The sequence below is a fragment of the Rutidosis leptorrhynchoides genome, chromosome 10, assembly GCF_046630445.1.
Source record: "Rutidosis leptorrhynchoides isolate AG116_Rl617_1_P2 chromosome 10, CSIRO_AGI_Rlap_v1, whole genome shotgun sequence".
Lineage (NCBI taxonomy): Eukaryota > Viridiplantae > Streptophyta > Magnoliopsida > Asterales > Asteraceae > Rutidosis > Rutidosis leptorrhynchoides.
In genome coordinates, this window is record NC_092342.1 from 11,234,457 (window position 1) to 11,257,408 (window position 22,952).

At 36.8% G+C, this 22,952-nt stretch overlaps 1 protein-coding gene across 2 annotated transcripts; it reads right to left on the minus strand.

Annotated features, from left to right (window-relative positions):
* Nucleotides 1-17,216: 17,216 nt before the first annotated feature.
* On the minus strand, nucleotides 17,217-22,113 carry LOC139871625 (uncharacterized). 2 transcript variants are annotated; one of them, XM_071859343.1, is made up of 7 exons: nucleotides 21,892-22,113; nucleotides 21,468-21,773; nucleotides 19,826-20,034; nucleotides 19,682-19,730; nucleotides 19,468-19,557; nucleotides 19,302-19,364; nucleotides 17,217-18,994 (listed from the first exon to the last, which is right to left on the minus strand). In XM_071859343.1, the coding sequence occupies exons 1-7, from the start codon at nucleotides 22,057-22,059 to the stop codon at nucleotides 17,453-17,455; spliced, it is 2,427 nt and encodes an 808-aa protein (XP_071715444.1). In that variant the 5' UTR covers nucleotides 22,060-22,113; the 3' UTR covers nucleotides 17,217-17,452. The 2 variants fall into 2 exon arrangements, with proteins under 2 accessions (XP_071715444.1, XP_071715445.1); XM_071859344.1 differs by having other exon boundaries at nucleotides 21,879-21,936.
* Between the last annotated feature and the right edge of the window lie 839 nt (nucleotides 22,114-22,952).

Here is a 22,952-nt window from a genome sequence, read left to right on the forward strand (position 1 = left end):
TTTTCGGCCAGCCTTCGTGTGTTGTGTGATCCATTGGTTGTTTGATACACCGATGGTGGGGTCGTAAGGACCATGTTGTTTGATCTATCGGTTGTTTGATACACCGATGGTGGGGTCGTGAGGACCATGTTGTGTGATTAGTGATGCGATAGCCGTGTTTCGCTCACATGTTGTTACGGGTGTGACGAAAGTCGATTTTGTACACCTTGGTTTAGCGTTGCCATCATCGTTTTGGACGCTATCGGTTTTAGCCGTTTGTTATGATGTTACGGTAGTTGCGCTTTGGTCGTATTGCGCACTACAAGGGATGTTAGTGGTTGGTGTTGTCCGTAAGGATTCGTTTGGTTCGGTCTTCATCGTTTCAGGTTGTTGACCTTAGGTTGAGACTTGGTTGCTTTTAGCGTTGTACTCGGTAATAGTACGCTAAGGGATTTATATCTCGGTACGAGATTGGTTGAGTTTTCCCGATGTTAGGGAAGGAGCATGGTTTTAGTGCTCGGATTGTGGATTTGAGAAAATCGCGGATGACGATTTTAGTGTTAAAGGTGCTTCAATGAGAATAGTTGCCTAGGAAAGTCGGGTTGGAACTTATGTTTAGGACCGTAAGTGGGGTCTGTTTGGTTAAGTGACGAGGATCACGAGGACGTGATCGAGTTTAAGTGGGGGAGAGTTGTAAGACCCGAATATTTATTTTGTATACTTGTTTATAAAAGACATACGAGAACGGGCTTCGTTTAATATTTATATTTAGTTAAAAAGCAAAAGAACCTGAAACTGACTACTTGCGCGCCGCGCGGGTCTGGTGCGCGCCGCGCCGAATCGCGCTGACAGAATCCTTTGTTTTTAATTATTTTAAATGAAGGGTAATTTGGTAAATTCACTTGGGGCCGGATTTGTGAGCCATATCAGTTGGTTTAGATCTAACTTTGGATCATTTCACATCCATTCATCATCTTCATCCATTCTTAGAGAGAGAGAGAGAGGTCTAGAGAGAGATTTGAGGTTTTGGTGAAGAAGAAGCTCGAATCATTCAAAGTCTCGGGTTTTAAACTTGTTCCTTTCGTTCCTAGCTACGTTGTGGTGGTATTGGTAAGCCCAAACTCCGAATTTCATTTATTTGATTTGATATTCAAGTTAGGGTTTTGAGTTAAATTGTTGTGTAACCCTTTTAGGTGATGAATTGGGTTTATGGTGACTAGTTATTCTTGTCACTTGGCGGGTTTTGGGTTGGATGACGATTTGGCCTTGTTTAGGCTTTGGTTTGGAGTTTAATCACTAGGTATAGTGATTATTGAAGTATTGGAACCCATTTAGGGTATTATGGTTGATTAATTGTGACTTTGGGTCAAATTAGGGTTCGGTGGTAATTATGACCCAATTGGCGATTTAATGATGTTTATAAACTTAAAATGGATTAAGTTGAAGTATAGAACCCAGTTAAATGTGTTTAGGTGTCAAAACTTGTAAAGGATGAGATTTTGACCTTTATGGGTCAAAATTAGGGTTTAAGTGTCTAAATGGGTATGACACGTGTTTGACACTTGTGTTCGGCTTTAATTGGCTTATTAGGACCATTCTCACTTGTGTTAGTGACTATTGGTTAGTTCGGGCACGGTTTGTGCTTGGAAGTGCAATTGGGTCGAAATTGCACTAAGTGTTGAATTGGGTTGGTTTGTAAATCCATCCTAATTGTATTGTTGTAATTGTGATAATGGAATAGGTATTTTCCATTGGCGAGTTGCGGATTACTTGGAAGCTTTCTTCAAGACTTCAAGGTGAGTGATATTATCCTATGTACATATGTATGTGTAGGATGGGTGCGGGTCGGGTGAAGTGAATCTCGGCTATAGAGCTCACTTCACATGTAGGTGGACTTGATGGACTTTTGTATGAGTCCAATTGGCACGGTTGTGCGTTTTGGTTGACCATCCTTGGCGAAGTATTCGTTCGTGTGTACGTTATCACACATGATTGTGATTTGGATGTTGTGGCCCCGATGTGGTGGATTTTATAATCCCGTGACCGTGGGTTTGAGTTGGAGAAGTGAATCGCGTGTGGTTTCGGATTCACGATGACGCGTGTAGTTTCGGTCATCTTATCGAATGAATCTCGTGTAGTTCGGATTCATGGTGACTCGTGTAGTTCGGTCATCTTGTTGAGGTAGTAATCTCGTGTGGTTTCGGATTACTAAGGCTCGTGTGGTTCGGCCAACCTCGATGTTGTGAAGATAGTAATCTCGTGTGGTTCGGATTACTAAGGCTCGTGTAGTTCGGCCAATCTTCATTGTGGTATTTAGTTCTCGGTATTGGGTTAAGGTGTTAACCTTGTTCGTTTATATTGTTATATATATTAATGTATTGTTGTGTTGTAGCTAACCCTCCGGGTGTAGCTATTTGGCGATGTTCACTTTGTCGTTGGTGGACTCATGTTTGTGTTGTATCCTTAGCTCGTTGCTTAGATCGTACGGTATGCTTAGTGTAGATGCTTTATACTTGGATGCTTCGGTATGCGGTATTTGTTTTGCGTGGCGTATTCATTTTATACATATATATGTATGTAGTATATTATCATTCACTAAGCATTAGCTTACCCTCTCGTTGTTGACTCTTTTTATAGATCGCATGTGGATTGGTGGCTCGGGTAAGCGCGAGGACTAGAAGACGTGCATAGTTGCTTTAGTGACTTACTTTTGGATCATTTAGGATTGGGTAGCGTATTCCCAATCGCCATGCTCGGCTTTGTTGTATTAAAAGTCTTTTGGTCAAATATTGTATTTCGGTACTTAAGGTGGTAAAATGGGTCGTTGTGGGACCCGCTTCGTAAACTCAATTTTATTAATTAAACGTGCTAGTTTTATATATATGAATTTATGGTTAAAAGCGTTTTGGCTAAAAATGTCGGGAACTAGTCAAACATTTTCGTTAAATTGACTTCCGGGGACAGCGGGCTGTCCAGGTGGTTTGGCGCGCCGCGCACCCACCTGGCGCGCCGCGCAAATGAACTGCACCAGAAATTTTTTTTTTTTATGTTGTGAAATTTAACGGGAATTGTCGTGGTTTGGTTTGGGTTGTTACAAAGCCCCAGATAAAACACCGCAGACGTAGAAAATGAATAAAATAATAACACCTCTTGGCTTCTTGCCGGACTTCGTCTTGGTGGCGCGCTTGCGTTTGCGCCCACCCTGAGCATCACCCGCGGGAGGAATAGCCCCGTCGGGTAGCTCAACACCGTCTGGCCCACCTATTTGGTCGCGCCCTTCGCCATCACCTTCTTGCAAACCACCACCGGTATGACTCTCGCTCATATCAGCCACACCCGAACCACCACCCTCAACTGAAGGTTCGGTATCAGGGTGGCGCTCGCCTTCATTCTCCACATTCTCAATCTCTGTGTAAACACCTTTGATGTTGCGGCTCTCCAGAAGTCTATCAAACAACATAACTACAATGAAGAAAATAATGTAAGTCAAATACGACAACACGAAGGAAAAGATATAATGAAGTTAGCGCCCATTCACCGCCTACCATTATGATTAGAATCTTTGATAACGGGCAGGACGGTTGGATAAGGACACATACTAGCGAAACGCAAAACCTCGTGGCTATAATTACGGATTATAAGCCGACGGTTCCTAAATAGAGCAAGTCTCTACTCGTCAACATCGGCAAGAGCTGGTTTGTTGTTCAAATGTGACATAGTAGCTTCCGTGTGCCACACAAGCGTATTTGCACAAGCGGGGGGAATGAAAGAATTATCGATGTAAAAGAAAAAGTTTTTCCACTTGACGCGAATGTAACATCCCGCCTTTTTCCGTTAAATTTATTTTTAACACCGTCTTTTTCTTTTAAATAATACCTTTCGTTATTTAACTTCGTAGTTTCCGTTGACTAACGTTCATAATAATTCCGTCATTTAATTATAACATCTCTCGTTAACTTGCGTTTTAAAAATATTCGTTTGGTTAATTCCCGCACCCGCTTTGAAACTTGAGGGACTAAACTTGCCAAGAGGGCAAAGAGATGACTAGGTCAACTAGTCAACCTTCACCCTCCTCCATTCATTTCAACCTCCCCATTTCATTACTTCCATTTTTATTCTCTCAAAACCTCAAACACAAAATTATCATCTAAATTCGGTTTAGGGAGCTAGCAACAAAACAAATTACATATTTGGAATCCTCTCTTCATCCTCTACAATTTGATACCAACTTCATCTCGTTTGGGTAACATTTCTAAAACTCTAGATTTCTCTAAATTCGTGTTTTCGACTTGAAATTGTGTTAGTTAGTGTCTATGGCTCGTGTATAATATGAATATATGTTTTGTTTGCTCGATTTGTTGATTTAGAGTAACTAGTATGAACTTTGAAATGGGTGTGCTTAATCTTTGATTTTGGATGATTAAATGTTGTTTAATTGTTAAAGTTCATGTATTAAATGTGTTACTAGCATCATTAGCTTCAATTTGATGTGTAGGTTGATTAAGAAAACTTCAAAAGCATGATTATTGATTTTGAGATGTTTGACTAGGGTTTGATAGTTCTTGACATGAATTTTTGGATGCTTGAATGCCATGGAATGTTAATTGTTAGTGTTTAGTTGTAATGTATGCGTTATTACCTTCAAAACGGCATGTCGTATGTGTAAATTGGATTCCCGAATCATAAAATACGTTTTACGAACTTGAAACTTTGAAAATAAACCTTTCTTGATCAATTGACGAGTTTTCGGTTATTGTAAATGATGTTTTTGATTGATGATATGTGGTTAGTTGTATTCCTCGTCAAAATACCTTTTCGACGATATATGATAGGCATTATAAGTGTTTGCGGGTCAAGAATTGGGTTGGAAAAGGTTTTGGTTCGTGCACACTTGGAAAAACTGACCAGAATTCTCTGCCCAGGTAGTGGCGCGGCGCGCCACATCCCCGCGCGGCGCGCAGAATCGCCTGGCCAGATTCTGCTCACTTTGTCACATTTCACGCGAAATGTTTGACTAGCTATCGACCTCCGATTCACATGAAACTTGTTTTAATATACTTGTATATGAATATTTAGCATAGAAAAATAGTTCGGGACCCGACCCGAACGCGTTGACTTTTTCGTTGACTTTGACCAAGTTTGACTTTTAGTCAAACTTAACCAAACTTTTATACAATCATTCTAACATGCTTTTATACTTGTTTCTTGTATGAAACTTGACAACGTGATTCACATGCTATACTTAATCGAGTCGTAACGAGCCATAGGACTAATTGAACACATTTCGCCCGACCTTGTGTCGTAACCGGTTAATTGATATAACTTACTTGTTTAGGTCAAGGCTAAGCAACTTTCATGCACACGTTTACTTTGTGAAGTACATTTATACTCGTGCACTCGAGGTGAGATCATAGTCCCACCTTTTCAACAACTTTTTATACTTTTAAATTGTGGGCTGAGAAATATATACTTTGTTACATTTTGTACTACTTACTTTTATACTTTGAACACAAGTACAAGGAAAACAAACATTCCACAGCGAGTTAGAACAAAAATCCTCAATTCGATTATCATTAGTTACACTTGCAGGGTGTAAGCGAGAACTTATATTGTGTGGCCATACGGGTTTGACAAACCCTCATTACGGACGGTTCGCTACCGTCTACGGATGAAATATATTTTCGAGAAACAGTGTATGTTCTAACACTATTGTGATGGGGTTCTATGGAAGGAAACGTTAAGTCTTGATAATTGGGTGCTCGCGAACAATACTTTTGGAATGCAAACGATTTTGATAATCAACTATGGGAATACTAAATCTTGTGGTTCAAAAACAACGTTTACAAATACATCTATGATTTCACCAACGTTTTTCGTTGACAGTTTTCTATATGTTTCTCAGGTTCATACTTGGCTATTTGATACATGCTTCCGCGTACACTCATACTTGCTTGGGGTCAAGCATACATGCATACACTCTGATTATTTGTTTGGAGTCAAGATACACACATACATACGCTAGTGATAGCACTTTTGGATTCAAACTTTTGTTTACATACTTACGCTATTTATAGCAACTGTGTTTTTCAACTTATATTATGTCGCAAGTTATTTCATTTATACTTTATGACTTTTGTAAACTTAGACTTGTTGTCGAACGGTTTTGTAAACTAAACTTGCAAGTCTTGTACCTTTCAAATGAATGCGACATAATTTTGGTCAAACGAGTCTCATATAGGGACTACGACCACGCAACGGGACCTAAGTTAACGGCGCCGTCAATAACAGTTTTGGTCGGGTCGTTACAGATGGTATCAGAGCGTTGGTTGTAGGGAACTAGGATGTGCATTAGTGTGTATAACAGAGTCGTTAGGACGCATTAGTGAGTCTAGACTACAACCGGATAGTTAGCATTTGCATTCTGACATACATTGCTATAGATAGCACTTACTTGACTACTTGTGCATTATACTTGAATCATTCTTAGGCAAACTTTTTAATGGTACCCAACCTTCATCATACGAACTCGTATTCCGCCACTTTTTGGTAACACACGTAAATTCATGATTCGTACACGTATGGATGACGACGACTTCATTAGTCACACTTGTTCGGGAACTCTGTCTCCCGGATTGCTATTTGCCACCGTTTCAACTTACTATCGGTTTCCCACTGGTGTTTCTTACTATCTACTTTTTGGTGTTACTACCATCACTACTCTAGGTGAGTATCGTCATCAACATTTATCGCTACGGTTGCGTATTACTTGTTATCATGACTCGTTACTCTTTTCATACCTGAATACCTTATTGTCTGACTCGAACCACATTGACGTGAACAATCATTTATACACTTCCCTCGGGGAACGCTTCTTTATAGTTGCTCTAATTCTTTCGATTCAATACGAGTCACGTTAGAGACGTCGTTACACTTTGTTTATTTTAAACTTCACGATTACACGAACTTGAATCTATAGAGTGATGTGGGAATGGAGGTATGAGTTAGCGTAATATAACGACACTCGATCAACGTGGTTATATTACGGTAAGACATACCAAAGTTCTAATGACACGTGATGGTGGTTAGACTCGATCAATCTAATCACCACCATGTGCCATGTACATGACTTCATCCTTTCATGTTTGGACATCTGAAAACTCCGAAAGTACTGACAACAACCATACCGGGGACACACCTTCGAATATTGTCGAACCATATTTATGTTTCCGAATGAATGACGAATTCTTTCAACTTCAAACATACGTTATACATGAATACTATCTCGTCCTCGCACAGTCTTATTGATTAACTACAATTTACTCGTTATGCTCACACCGAGGTGGAAACTTCTCTCGTATTACACTCGTACTTCCGTATAAGGAAATCATTATTCTAAATTCTCAATGGAGAGAGACTCTTCACGTTATACTAGTATTCGCCGCGAGGGTGGATAGTCCTAACAATCGTTTTCAAAACCCGATAAGAACTTGCCCCGACGAACGTTTTTGGAAACCGATAAATCTTCCGCGACGCGAATTTTCTTGAGAAACTTGTCCTAGCTAACGTTTTCAATTCCTAGCAAACTTGTTCAATATGCCTTAGGGAAATGTACCCCGTTTCGGATCGAGATCCTCGTTTCACTTCTAGATTTTGGAGTGCCTTACAAAAAGCCTCGGGACCGCGTTTAGACATGAGTACCGCGTACCATCCACAACCCGACGGACCGAACAAACATGCGATTTAAACCTTGGAAACCATAATACAAGTTTGTATTACCAACTTCAAATTTACTTGAGAAAAGTATTTTCCTTTAACCGAATCCTCGTACTACAATGATTTTCATTCGAGTTTTAACGTCACTCCTTTTGAAACCACATGTGACCGGAAACGTCATTCTCCTTTGTCGAACCAAGTAAACGATGATCAATTCACCAGGGCCGAGGTTATTCATGAGCAACCGAGAAAATTTATTCATATTCAGGTAAAACCCTACGCGACTCGTAATCACCAAGAGCTACGCCGATGTTAGACGTAAACATTTCAAATTCCACGTGGGAAACCGCGTCACGTTAAGAGTCGCACCTTGGAAAAGTGCAATCCGTTTCGGGAAAACGTAGGAAGCTAAATCCGCGATATTTTGATCCTTTAAATTCTTGGGGTGTTTTGGACCCGTCGCTAGCCATTTAGACTTTTCCGACTCATTTTGGGTCTCCGTTTATCCTACATTCGATGTATCAACTCAAAGACGTGTTTTGCGAAACGAGAACTTGTTATCTCCTTTGATGAACTCACTATCGACGATAACCCTCACTTCCTAGGAGGACCGGTTGAAACCATAAATCGTGAAGCCAAACCTTAAAACAACATATGATCCCGACCGTCAAAATTCGTTGAAATACCCTAGAACGTACTTCTCCCTCATTCGTAGAATTGGCAACACAAAATCTCGAGGAAGATTCAACAACTACTACTTCCAACTAAATTTCGGGACGAAATTTCTTTTAAGGTGTAGGTAATGTAACATCCCGCCTTTTTCCGTTAAATTTATTTTTAACACCGTCTTTTTCTTTTAAATAATACCTTTCGTTATTTAACTTCGTAGTTTCCGTTGACTAACGTTCATAATAATTCCGTCATTTAATTATAACATCTCTCGTTAACTTGCGTTTTAAAAATATTCGTTTGGTTAATTCCCGCACCCGCTTTGAAACTTGAGGGACTAAACTTGCCAAGAGGGCAAAGAGATGACTAGGTCAACTAGTCAACCTTCACCCTCCTCCATTCATTTCAACCTCCCCATTTCATTACTTCCATTTTTATTCTCTCAAAACCTCAAACACAAAATCATCATCTAAATTCGGTTTAGGGAGCTAGCAACAAAACAAATTACATATTTGGAATCCTCTCTTCATCCTCTACAATTTGATACCAACTTCATCTCGTTTGGGTAACATTTCTAAAACTCTAGATTTCTCTAAATTCGTGTTTTCGACTTGAAATTGTGTTAGTTAGTGTCTATGGCTCGTGTATAATATGAATATATGTTTTGTTTGCTCGATTTGTTGATTTAGAGTAACTAGTATGAACTTTGAAATGGGTGTGCTTAATCTTTGATTTTGGATGATTAAATGTTGTTTAATTGTTAAAGTTCATGTATTAAATGTGTTACTAGCATCATTAGCTTCAATTTGATGTGTAGGTTGATTAAGAAAACTTCAAAAGCATGATTATTGATTTTGAGATGTTTGACTAGGGTTTGATAGTTCTTGACATGAATTTTTGGATGCTTGAATGCCATGGAATGTTAATTGTTAGTGTTTAGTTGTAATGTATGCGTTATTACCTTCAAAACGGCATGTCGTATGTGTAAATTGGATTCCCGAATCATAAAATACGTTTTACGAACTTGAAACTTTGAAAATAAACCTTTCTTGATCAATTGACGAGTTTTCGGTTATTGTAAATGATGTTTTTGATTGATGATATGTGGTTAGTTGTATTCCTCGTCAAAATACCTTTTCGACGATATATGATAGGCATTATAAGTGTTTGCGGGTCAAGAATTGGGTTGGAAAAGGTTTTGGTTCGTGCACACTTGGAAAAACTGACCAGAATTCTCTGCCCAGGTAGTGGCGCGGCGCGCCACATCCCCGCGCGGCGCGCAGAATCGCCTGGCCAGATTCTGCTCACTTTGTCACATTTCACGCGAAATGTTTGACTAGCTATCGACCTCCGATTCACATGAAACTTGTTTTAATATACTTGTATATGAATATTTAGCATAGAAAAATAGTTCGGGACCCGACCCGAACGCGTTGACTTTTTTGTTGACTTTGACCAAGTTTGACTTTTAGTCAAACTTAACCAAACTTTTATACAATCATTCTAACATGCTTTTATACTTGTTTCTTGTATGAAACTTGACAACGTGATTCACATGCTATACTTAATCGAGTCGTAACGAGCCATAGGACTAATTGAACACATTTCGCCCGACCTTGTGTCGTAACCGGTTAATTGATATAACTTACTTGTTTAGGTCAAGGCTAAGCAACTTTCATGCACACGTTTACTTTGTGAAGTACATTTATACTCGTGCACTCGAGGTGAGATCATAGTCCCACCTTTTCAACAACTTTTTATACTTTTAAATTGTGGGCTGAGAAATATATACTTTGTTACATTTTGTACTACTTACTTTTATACTTTGAACACAAGTACAAGGAAAACAAACATTCCACAGCGAGTTAGAACAAAAATCCTCAATTCGATTATCATTAGTTACACTTGCAAGGTGTAAGCGAGAACTTATATTGTGTGGCCATACGGGTTTGACAAACCCTCATTACGGACGGTTCGCTACCGTCTACGGATGAAATATATTTTCGAGAAACAGTGTATGTTCTAACACTATTGTGATGGGGTTCTATGGAAGGAAACGTTAAGTCTTGATAATTGGGTGCTCGCGAACAATACTTTTGGAATGCAAACGATTTTGATAATCAACTATGGGAATACTAAATCTTGTGGTTCAAAAACAACGTTTACAAATACATCTATGATTTCACCAACGTTTTTCGTTGACAGTTTTCTATATGTTTCTCAGGTTCATACTTGGCTATTTGATACATGCTTCCGCGTACACTCATACTTGCTTGGGGTCAAGCATACATGCATACACTCTGATTATTTGCTTGGAGTCAAGATACACACATACATACGCTAGTGATAGCACTTTTGGATTCAAACTTTTGTTTACATACTTACGCTATTTATAGCAACTGTGTTTTTCAACTTATATTATGTCGCAAGTTATTTCATTTATACTTTATGACTTTTGTAAACTTAGACTTGTTGTCGAACGGTTTTGTAAACTAAACTTGCAAGTCTTGTACCTTTCAAATGAATGCGACATAATTTTGGTCAAACGAGTCTCATATAGGGACTACGACCACGCAACGGGACCTAAGTTAACGGCGCCGTCAATAACAGTTTTGGTCGGGTCGTTACAGCGAACGCCAACCTTCACTTGCTTCACAAAATTAACCCTGTCATTAAACGAATACCAACTATGTTGCCTCTTTTGATACGAGAATCCATTTTTAAACAAATTTAGTGTATGTGCAAATCGAAAATGGTTACACCACATCTCGAAGTACGCGACGCGGCAGGCGCTATATCACAACAAAATCATCGTTCGTTCATCACGATTTAGACACATACTACTTTCAGTATTAAAACATAGCAGCACTACTCTTCTAGCGCAACCTTTACCCGCGCTACCGGACTCACAGCGCGTCACTAGACTTACTCTTGATCTACATGTAACATTCCATGAACATAAATCCTACAACCCGTCCTGAGCCATCAATAATTGGCTATCCCGTCGATGGTGGGCAAATGTTTAACCACCCCTGTCGAGATCTTCATCTCACAAGGGGTTATTCACGGTACTCCGAACCAGAGAGTTAAACTCAAATTACCCTTAAATCCCCCTTCTATTGTTGACAAGCATGGACCGGACCCGACTCTTCTATTATATGCTTGATCACACATGAGGGTGTTTTTGTCATTTGACATATTCTCTTCATCTTCATCTATTTGTTCTTCCCCAAATTAAAAATTCATACCAGATCAAAACACAGTTTCAACTTATGGTACTTCATATGCATACTTGTCTTTTCTTCCTAATTAGGAATAAAGATTTCAAATATCTATGCTTTTCTGTCATTTATGATGAGTTAATTAATGAGTTTCTTCAATTCTACTTTCTCATATATATGTTTTCTTGAAAGATCAGAAACAAACACACACACACACACACACATATATATATATATATATATATATATATATATATATATATATATATATATATATATATATATATATATATCGGAAATTGAACATCGGAAACATGTATATCAGATCCGGTGGTGGGTTTCGGTTTGTACCCAGGTGGTGGGTTACTATAAGCAGTTCAGAGAAACTACCTCTCACGTGAATTTGGGGACCATGGCATGTTGCTAGACATTATCCATTGTTTGTATAGTTATTTGGTGTTGTGTCGTGCACAAGTGGGAGTCTGTAAGATTTATGTTCAAGGTACAACGTATAACTATATGACCAAATTCATTTGAACCTTCAGGGTTACACATATATACACTTAGACGTCAAATGAAATATATATATGATGTATATATATTACTCAAGTAACGAAATAAATTAAAATTGTTAATTAATTAATATTTTTTATTAATATAATAATTTTAATAAATTGAAAAGGGGTTTGCTTGGTGTGTACGTTGTTTGAAAGTGTAGTGGACTATCTAAAGAGAGATCATATCCTTTAGTCATAGGTTTCTCTTCAACAAGGTGTTTGTTTCAACCTACTCGTGGACGTCAATTCACAAAGGTATATTACTAACTCACTTTTTTTTTTGTAAGCAAGGAAACCCTCCTATGAACGAGCACATTGGCTCCCCCATAGAAGGTAAAACTCGGGTAATCAAGCCTCTCGAGCGCGAGACCTGGTACCGGGTGAATTGCGCATTATGCGCACCCTCTAGTCACACTCTCTTTTTGAACAATTTGGCATAGCCATGAATTGAACCCGGGTGGTGTGCTTCATTGGGCAACTCGGTGGCCACTCAGGCAAGCCTGAATGGTTTATTACTAACTCACTTTGTGAAATTTATATTTTGATAATTATTAGTGGTGTAACTGGATCTCAATGAGACGGTTTAATTGTGTGAATTTATTATTAAATAAATGATTATTTAATTGTGTATATAATATAAGATTATTATTATATCTGTCCGCTGCGTTTATAAAATTTAAAAGTGCACACGATTTTCCTTCAGCTATAACTTTGTGTTGTAGATCATGTGGTAGTGACCTGTCTCTTTTAGTGAGAGGTCTGGAGTTCGACTCTCTTGGTGTGCAACATTGCACACAAGGTGACCCTTTACCCTTGAATTGCATCTAATGGTGCTTTCTGCATATCGCGTTGCGGAGGCAGTGGAGAAGGGAGGGGTTCGTATAAGATTGTGTAGCATGTTAGATAAATATGAAAGGGTGATTTTAGAAATATTTGATAAATATACAAAAGTCAAATAATATTATACACTTGTATAATACACTCATACAAAAGAGGCCGGTCAATTATAATTATAATATACATATAATATAAAACGTCATTACACACGGGTCATTAAATAATATTTAAATTGTATAATTGTATTGAACTCGGAATCGAGATAAACTTGAAATCGTGATGTATCAAACTCGTGGATCGTGCAGTCAAATTCTATGTGACGGGAGGAAAATGAATTGGGTTTAATCTCTCGGTAAGTATAATGACTAACGAAACGATATATGTACACAAAACAACAATAATATAAGTATAATGAGATGCTTATATTATTTTTTACAGGTCGCCACGCCCAATTGATTGAGTTTCATGAATGACAAAATGTTTACTTCTAAATATAGTTAATTTAATTATAATAACAAATCAATTGCATACAGGTTAATACATACCAGTGTTGTAAATCTCCCGAGATCTCCCCGAAATCTCCCCCGAGATCTCGTTTTTAGAAGGCAACCGAGACGAGATGTTCATCTCCCGAGATTTCTCGGTCAACGGGTCAAACTTAGTTAAAGACACTATTTCTCGGATTTTCTTGCTAATTTGTAAGATTTTCTTGTAAAATTCGTAATTTCTAAGATTTTCTCGCTCATTTCTCGAATATTTTTGGAAAATCTCGTAAAAACGTATATAAATATACATATATTTATGTTTTTAGGTATATTTTTATTAAAAAACTATAAAGTCAACGTAAGTTAACGTCCGAGATCTCCTCGAGATTATTCCGAGATGCCGAGATCTCCCTAAAAAGGTCCAAACGAGATCTCCACGAGATCCGAATTCTCCAACCTTGATACATACATACATACATAGTGCGATTGCTACTGATTTAAATTAATGATTATTTATTTAAATTATAGTGGACGGTGTGATACGATTGAATTAATGCAAATATTCTTTATTTTTGTAGAACATCGAGAGATCGGATTTTTTTTATTATTGGGGTGTTTCACTCGGGATAAAGATGAATTCTCTTTATTCTAGTATTGAAGCATTGTCTAATCTTACCTCCAATGACCCATCTTTTGAGATTGGGTTTTGTTGTTGTGTTGTATTCTTCATTTTTGTAATCAAACCGTAAGCTTCGGATAATCTAAATATGTGATCAAGCTCATGGTTATATGTTCGATAAATCGATAAAATTACTTCAATTCAGTTTTAACCGTCAATATGATTACGATGTGGTTAATTTGATTTTTTTTCTCCGTACTTTTAATACGGCATGAGAGAATAAAGTGATATGGACATTGAAGCCTGCTAGTGGTCTGTCTCTCTTAGCGAGAGGTCAGGAGTTAAACTCCGATGGGCTGCAACATTGCACTCAATGTTATCTCTGACCTAAAGTATCCACTCGAGTCACCTTTCGCTTAGTGCGGGGGCAGGGGGAGGGGGTTTTACCGGCCAAGCCCTCAGATTGGTTCGGGTTTCCTCCAGGGCATTAGTTGGGGGCGGGTTATATAACTACGGAAGATAAATGCGTGGTTGGTTTAGTCTTACGTGGGTGATTCCAAACTTATGTAAAAAAGTAAATAGAGTGATATGGTGTATACACATGGCATGCATAATACACTTGCACTATATAATTTATTACTCCATTTATATCCATTTAGCCTCACATAAACTAATTTTTAAATTAACAAAGATACTTTATTTATTAATTGATCACTCTAACGGTCTAACCCACGTACTTTTTGTAAGATACTCCGTATTTCATCTAAATTTTAGTGTCGTGAACTAATAACTAAATGAGGTAAAGTCAATGGTGAGGAATACGTATATGTATTAGTTATTGCATCGTCAAACTCAAAACATAGTTTTTTAATTCATTCTCTCCGTTAAAACGCGGCTAATACAATTTTTATCAAATACTTCTATATGATTATTCGTTTTGCTAACACAATAAGTAGATAATTTTCTTCAAATCATAAATTCAATTACTCTATTATAAACATGTTTTGCACTTTTGCTAACTCTCTCTAGCGAATCTTTTTAAATAAATATGCCTACACATATAAAATTATACAATATTTACGTTAAGTTTCAAAAGATAACCCTTTATTTATAAATTTAGATCCATGTTAATGTTTTCACTATATAATTATTTATAAATTTAGATCCATGTTAATTTTGTCACTATATAATTATATAATATGATATAATATAACTTTATATTATAACAAAAAAAAATATATAATGATATAATTTATTAAAATACAATTTCAAATTAAAAAAATTTATATTATAGTTTTGATAGTATTATTTAAAGTCAACGTGTAGATATATATATATATATATATATATATATATATATATATATATATATATATATATATATATATATATATATATATATATATATATATATAGTTTCTATTAAAATCCTAAAATGATGATGTCAATATTAGGCTAATTTCATTATTAAGAAAAAATCAAAAATAAAAAGAAAAAAATCTAAGCATGGTGGGTGATGTCATTAATTTAAATAATTTTGAATTAAAATTAAATCTTATTAATTAATTATTATTATTAAATCTTATTAATTAATTATTATTATTAAATCTTATTAATAATTATTTTAATTATTAAAATTAAATAATTTTGAATTATATTAATTAATAATAAAATCCTAAAATGATGATGTCATTATTAGGCTAATTCCTTTATTAAGAAAAAATCAAAAATAAAAAGAAAAAAATCTAAGCATGGTGGGTGATGTCATTAATTTAAATAATTTTGAATTAAAATTAAATCTTATTAATTAATTATTATTATTAAATCTTATTAATTAATTATTATTATTATTATTAAATCTTATTAATAATTATTTTAATTATTAAAATAAAATAATTTTGAATTATATTAATTAATTATTTTGAATTGAGTACGAGAAAGTATAAAAGCTTGGCAGAAAGAAAAAAATTCTAAATTTATATATTAATTTAAACTTTTAAAATAAAATAACAATCAATATTATCTCTTATGATTGGATGTTGATTGTTTAATATCATTTTAGGTGTTTGATGAAATTTTCAGCTGACGAGTTTCTTAGTCGGGCTTTGTATTTTCACGGGTCATTAAACTAAATAACTTTAGCATTTACGTTCACTTAATACCTAAACATATCATTAAACTGTTTCGTTTAAACAAACCCGTGGTTCCACGGGTCATTTCACTAGTGTGTGTGTGTGTATATATATATATATTGAACATCAGTTTGAGAGACTTAACCACCCACGCGTTCATCTCCCGTAGTTGCATAACCCGCCCCAAACTACTGCCCTGGAGGAAACCCGGACCAATCCGAGGGCATGGCCGGTAAAACCCTCATCCCCGCTGCCCCCGCACTAAGCGAAAGGCTACCTGGGTGGATACTTCTGGTCATGGATAACATTGAGTGAAATCTTATGCGGCAAATAAGGCATGCCATAAAGCAAATAAGGATCATTCGCCAAATCCATAAACACCCCCATGGTGATCTCCATGGTGAACTTGTCCCTATGGCACCATGGCTATGGCGATCCATGGCGAATGGTATGGTGAAACAACAAGGACCTGCTCTAAGATGGTAATTCCGGAGTTTATTTTAAATAAAACTTGCTACATGTTGCCTGTCGAAAACTTTTATGTATGTGATGGGTATTTTATAAGTAAAAAAAAAAAAAAAAATGACGTAAATTCACCAAAGGTATTATGCATTTTTTGATGGAATATTTTCCCTAGAACATCATATTTGGAATATCAAATATTGCAAGTTCCATAGAGGCAGATACAACACTACAGTTGGTCGTCTAGCGAGGGGGCACTGTCGGAAAAGAGGTTGCATGTCCTTCCTTTGGTTTCTTCGATTCGGTAATGAAGGATTTTGAAGCATATAAGGTTGAAGCAGCACAAAAACAAGACAGACCAAACAAACGAAACAAGAGAACCCGAACAAACCAAACCAAACTAAAAAAATTTGTTAGTACGTAAAACTCAAAACAAGGCAACAAGCTCCGACAGAACCAACTTGCCTAAACAAACGCATAACAACAAGAGAGAGAACCTAATAGACCAAAACACCTAAACACGAACATAAGAAACGAAACCATACAACAAAACACATAGTAATTTATTGTCACGTTCGATTTTACCATACACCAAAAACTTTGCAACTCCTATCCGGTAACATACAAAACCAACTTCAGATACAAAGTGAAAACAAGCTTGTGTCTATCAACAGTTGTCAGCTCATTTTAAACAGCAACTTACATAACCTATCTATATCCCAACCAAAAAAACATTGATGCCATGACACTTTAATATATAAAGATACCCTATCAATCACTAGGGTCTTTTCGGGTCTTTCCCAATTAGCTTATGACCTCCCCCATTACGCCACACACCTCGCACAGGTAGACCTTCATTGGGGTCCGAGTCTTTGTTCCCATTCGATGTCTCCTCAACTGTAGAATCAGAGCCACCGTTAGAATTCGTAAGATCGAGTATGGACCCATTACCGAGACGAGCCCTCAAAAACTTAGACGTTTTCTTACGTGGCTGTTGCTTACTTTTCCCATTTCCATCTCCACTATCATTTTCACTCTTTGGCGGCTTTATGACAAGATTACCGCCAGGTGATGTTCGATCATCAACCTCAACTTTTGATTTACCTTTATTAGCCACCCGATAACCATCCTTTGACAACGTCTCCACTTCCTCATCTGTCGGCCTGTATTTCGATTGCAGCTCCCGAACCGTGCTTAAAATGCTATCGGTTAACTTGTTTGTCGAATGGTTCTCACTAACGGATTTCCCTTTTTTCTTCCGATCATTAACTTTCGAGCTACTCATAGCTCGATTAGCATTGTAGATTGCGATAAGCTCTTCCTTTTTATCAGGATCAGGTAAAAGCCGGGCCAAATCAGGAACAAGATGAGACAATCCAAATTGGTCCACGTGCACGAGAAACGTTTCCGCATCGATAACACCTTGACGATATTCCGTGGATACATCTTTAAAAGCAGTATATTTATCCTGATCGTTATCCAAACCCGCGCGGATCTTTTCTACCATAGACCTGTTTGTTTCAGCATATACTTCCTCCACACTTTTTGTAGACGGCCCATTTGCACTTTTTGTAGACGGCCCATTTACAGCCCGTTTCTGTAACGTTGAAACTGGAGGAAAATCAGATACTGAACCGGTATCAACTAAATTTGGAGCTGATGTCGAATGACTGATTCTGCTGCTCGTGGTCTTCCAACTGCTAGAACTTGATGATGAAGCAGAAGGCAAGACTTGGGCTTGGTCTTGGGCTTCGTCTTGGGCTTGGGCCGGAATGATTGTCGGCTTCCTTTGAGCAGATAAAGGCAATGATCCAGTGTTTGCAGGTTCATTGTTACTGAAACGAACTGCAGCAGGCCATGCCTGAGCATTATTGAGAACATTGACTTTCTTTTTGTTGTGTTGACGAAGATTATCTGCCATTGTGTTTCTCGGTAAACCGTCAGGTTTAGCACTAGGGCCCACACCAGGGCTCGCAGTAGGGACCGCAGAGAGAGGTGGGAAGGCGGATTCCTCGAGTGGTGTGTTTCTGGGTCTATGTGAAACAGCCATAAGATACCTTGAAGGGGGATCTGAGTCAGTGGCTAGCGCTTCAAATGGTTGAATTAATGGAATGGCACCATTTATATCAGTATGATGATCAGAAACGGTTGAAGATGATGATGCTTCTGGATATCCAATATTTATAGTAGGTGGTGTTTCAAGGCTGGCTTCGATAGCTCGAGATAGTTCGGATTCAGAAAGATCACGTTGAAATGTATTTCGCCTACCACGTCTGTTACCTTGTTCGTTGCTGCGTCGATATGTGAAGCTGGTTGGTAACTAGGCATCCATACAAAGGAAAACAGATTAATAATTAACGGGAGGCAATATATCTAGATGTGCTTTTATAATCATATTTTATGTATAGTTGTGTTTCTATAACCTTTCATAGATTGACATGCTAATAATTATAAGTCTGAAGCGGATAAATATGTTTTTGGATCAACCCAATCCAACGACCCATATTGAGAAATGACACTATTCAGCCCAAGACGTTCATTTGTCACCCAAACCGCACAATACCCAAAAGGCTATTTTTCAATTTGATTGTCTTCTACAAATATGAATAGAAATTAAAAAATTCAACCTGCAGAGCAGCATTACGCCTAGATCGTGACATATGACCCCCGTGCTCTTGAGCATTGTGCCTCTGAAAATTAAAGATCAAAACGTGAGTTCAAAATAAATCCCTCAAATGCTGTTTTCCCCTTTTTTGGGTAGGACAAGCATGTGTTGTTGGTAATAAAAGTTACCTTCATTTCAGCTTCAGAAACGAACACGATAAACTTCTTAGAAAGACAAGTCTCATCTTCACACAAAAAATGTTCTTGGCGAAAATGAATCTGCAATCGTAACTTGATTAATTAAACAAAACAAAAACACAAAATAAAATAATCGACCAAACGATAATTTGATATATTGACTTGTGTAATAGGCGATTTGGAAAAGAAAAAAAAAACAACTTGCCTCCAAGTCATCATAATTCTTGTAATACTCATATTTACCAGGATTTTGTCTGCATATATTCAAAAGTTGACAAGTTAAACAACTTGTGTTAGCTGTGCACATAATAAGATTAAGATGCTTTTATAAATAAAACAGATGTTTTACCTTTTGCATATAAAACAATGATAATGTTCAGTCTCCATATGCGTATAAAGCTCATTATCACCATAAAAAGGTGACCTACAAAATTCACATAGAGGATGCCCCTGGAAGCCACCTCTTTCACTTTCAGTTCCATCAACTTCTGAGTCGCCTGTGTTTATATGCTGCTTTAATTGTGCTTTGTTATAAAGCTTTTGTTCACATATAAATACCTAATGTGTTCCAAATGTAGACAATGAAATCGAGTCAGACAACTATGATAATCTCATAAACTCCAATAAGCTGAGTGATAATTCAACAAATAAAGAATTGTGAAATAAGAAATGCATGAAGTACTATAGACTCTTGACAAGCTTTATTTTTTGCTCATCAAGAAACTATTAATCCATGTAACCATCAAGTAGTAACATGACATGTTTTTCTTGATAAGCAGAAAATGATCATTTCTTCAAATCTTATCATACAAACAGAGTTTCCTAATCTAGTACATCACATTCGTTACTCTATCGTGCAATATTATATATTCACTTTTTTTATCCCACTCAATCGTACTAGTCATTATCTAAAAATGCAGATCCGATACGCATATAGACTACTTCCCAGATAATGTAGTAGATAAATAAAGTACATGAGCGTGATCTCATTAAAGTTCAGCAATTGTGCTGCGATCCAACAAATATGAGCGTGATCTTATGTTTTTCATCAAGTCACGTCGCGAATCCCGTGTCGGCCAGATCACATATAAGCGTGATCTTATCTAATAAAGGATATTAGCCCATAATTTGAGATATCTTGAATAGTTAATGACTTTAATGAAAATAAGGACATTATTTAATTTGGGGTTTCATTGATCACATAGTCACAGTTAGGATATTTTAAATTACAAGGATACCTAGATTGCATACTCTTGACCAGGTGATTGTTCCGGATTGTGTTTTCTAGGTGGACTAAATCTGATCCAATACTTAATCTAACTATTCAAAAGCTAGATGCTTAACGATCTAAACAATACTATATTCTCTTTTTCTATTTGAAGTAATCTATCTTTAATTAGCTTTACTTTAGTTAATTACACTCCTCTTTGTCTGTCTATCATTAAAAGACATGAAAACTTCCAAACATGTCTGATTTTAAGTTAACGGCAACAACAAATAAAGTAAAATATGGATCATCATATTTCTCAATTTATACCATAAATGATTCATCTCCCCCACGTACCCACATTTCACATGCATCTTATGTCCAATTTTCACAATTCCAATGGGTTTACGAGTAATACTATACATCAATCTAACATAAAACATATCCCCCAAGTTCTCAATTTTTCTAAATTAAAATTTGAGTAATCGTGCATCATGGATCCTCACATATAGACCATCCTTTTATATGGGAAACGAAAAATTAAATCATCAATCAGGTGCCCTATAGTAGGTCTTTACTTTTATAGTGGACAGCCCATTTACAGCTTCTATTCCATAGCTTACATAATAATTAACTACATTAATGAACTCTTTTTACTTGTATTATGATTATGATTAGGACACTATTGTTCTTTCAATACAATTGTAAGAGCATGCAATAACAATGTGATTGATAAGTAAACAATGTCAGAAAAACAAAATAAAACAAAAGATGAGTAATCTACCTTTCTTCCTTCAAGGCACAAGCTACACATAAACACCTTATGCTGATGAAACAAATGCCCCTTAAGCTGATGAATGTCACGAAACCTAGCTTTTCTTTTAGAACCATTACCACCAGCATCCTCCTCAGCCTTATCACAAACACTACATGACAGCCTACACATAGCCTTAATCATCTTATACTGATCAAGATCATCAAAATAACACTGTGTATCTTCATGATACCAATACGGTCCAGATCGTCCTTCTTTACCTTCACTAGGAAACACCGTAAAATCACTAATCGACTTAGTGTAGTCACCTAACGCCTGTAAATTAACAAAATTTTACCGAACTTAACATTGATTACTCAATCAGTAAACTATATATACAGATGCATGTAAGTATACATATATATACATACATAAACATACACAAATTTAAAACCTTTGTAACGAAGGTGATTGTAGACTCAGTTTTACAGATGCAACAACGGCGATCACTGCAGATGAATCGAAGACGAGCAACGCAGGTTGAACAAACGTCTTTATGTCCGCAAGATCCGTACGCTACCCATTCTAGGGTATCGGCACACACAGCGCAAGTATCATCCATATTCTGTATGTATCTTTGAAGATTGAAGAATCGATATATTTACTCAATAATTGGATCTGTAACGTTGTAATTGATGATTTGCGGCAGCTAGGGTTCGTGCAGAGAGAAGAATTTGGGGATTTTAGGAACAGGATATATAAATGTGGACGGCGAGGGCAAAGTGGGTACAAAAAATATTATTGTATAATTCGGGTTTAATATTGTATTCGGTTTAGAATAAGGTTAAATCAAATATAGCCCTTACGGTTTCCGGTTATTTTACTTTGACCCCTGGTGTTTTTATATTTCCTAAACATCCGAGTATGGATGGCAATGGGCAGAAAAAACCCGTGGCCCACGGTTACTAGTGCTCGTGACGAATGGGTAATTTGAAAAATTTACCCCGCAGGCACGGGTCCCATTAAATTTTGCAACCAATTTCAAACTGTAACATCCTAAATTTTATACATCAGAAGTGCCATCAGAAAGTGTCAGTAAAAGTGTGCATCAGGAAGTGCCACTGAAAGTGAACCTAACACTTATGCATTTTCAGAATTTACATCAAAATCAGAATCTGTCAACCTCAGTCCCTGAACTTATAAGAGCTGGTTAGCGAAACATTTAAGATTGATTTGATACCAGTAGAGTTAGGGAGTTTTGATGTGATAATCGGTATGGACTGGTTGAAAGAAGTGAAAGCAGAGATCGTTTGTTACAAAAATACAATTCGCATTATACGAGAAAAAGGAAAACCCTTAATGGTGTACGGAGAAAAGGGCAACACGAAGCTACATCTTATTAGTAATTTGAAGGCACAAAAACTAATAAGAAAAGGTTGCTATGCTGTTCTATCACACGTCGAGAAAGTACAAACTGAAGAAAAGAGCATCAATGATGTTCCCATTGCAAAAGAA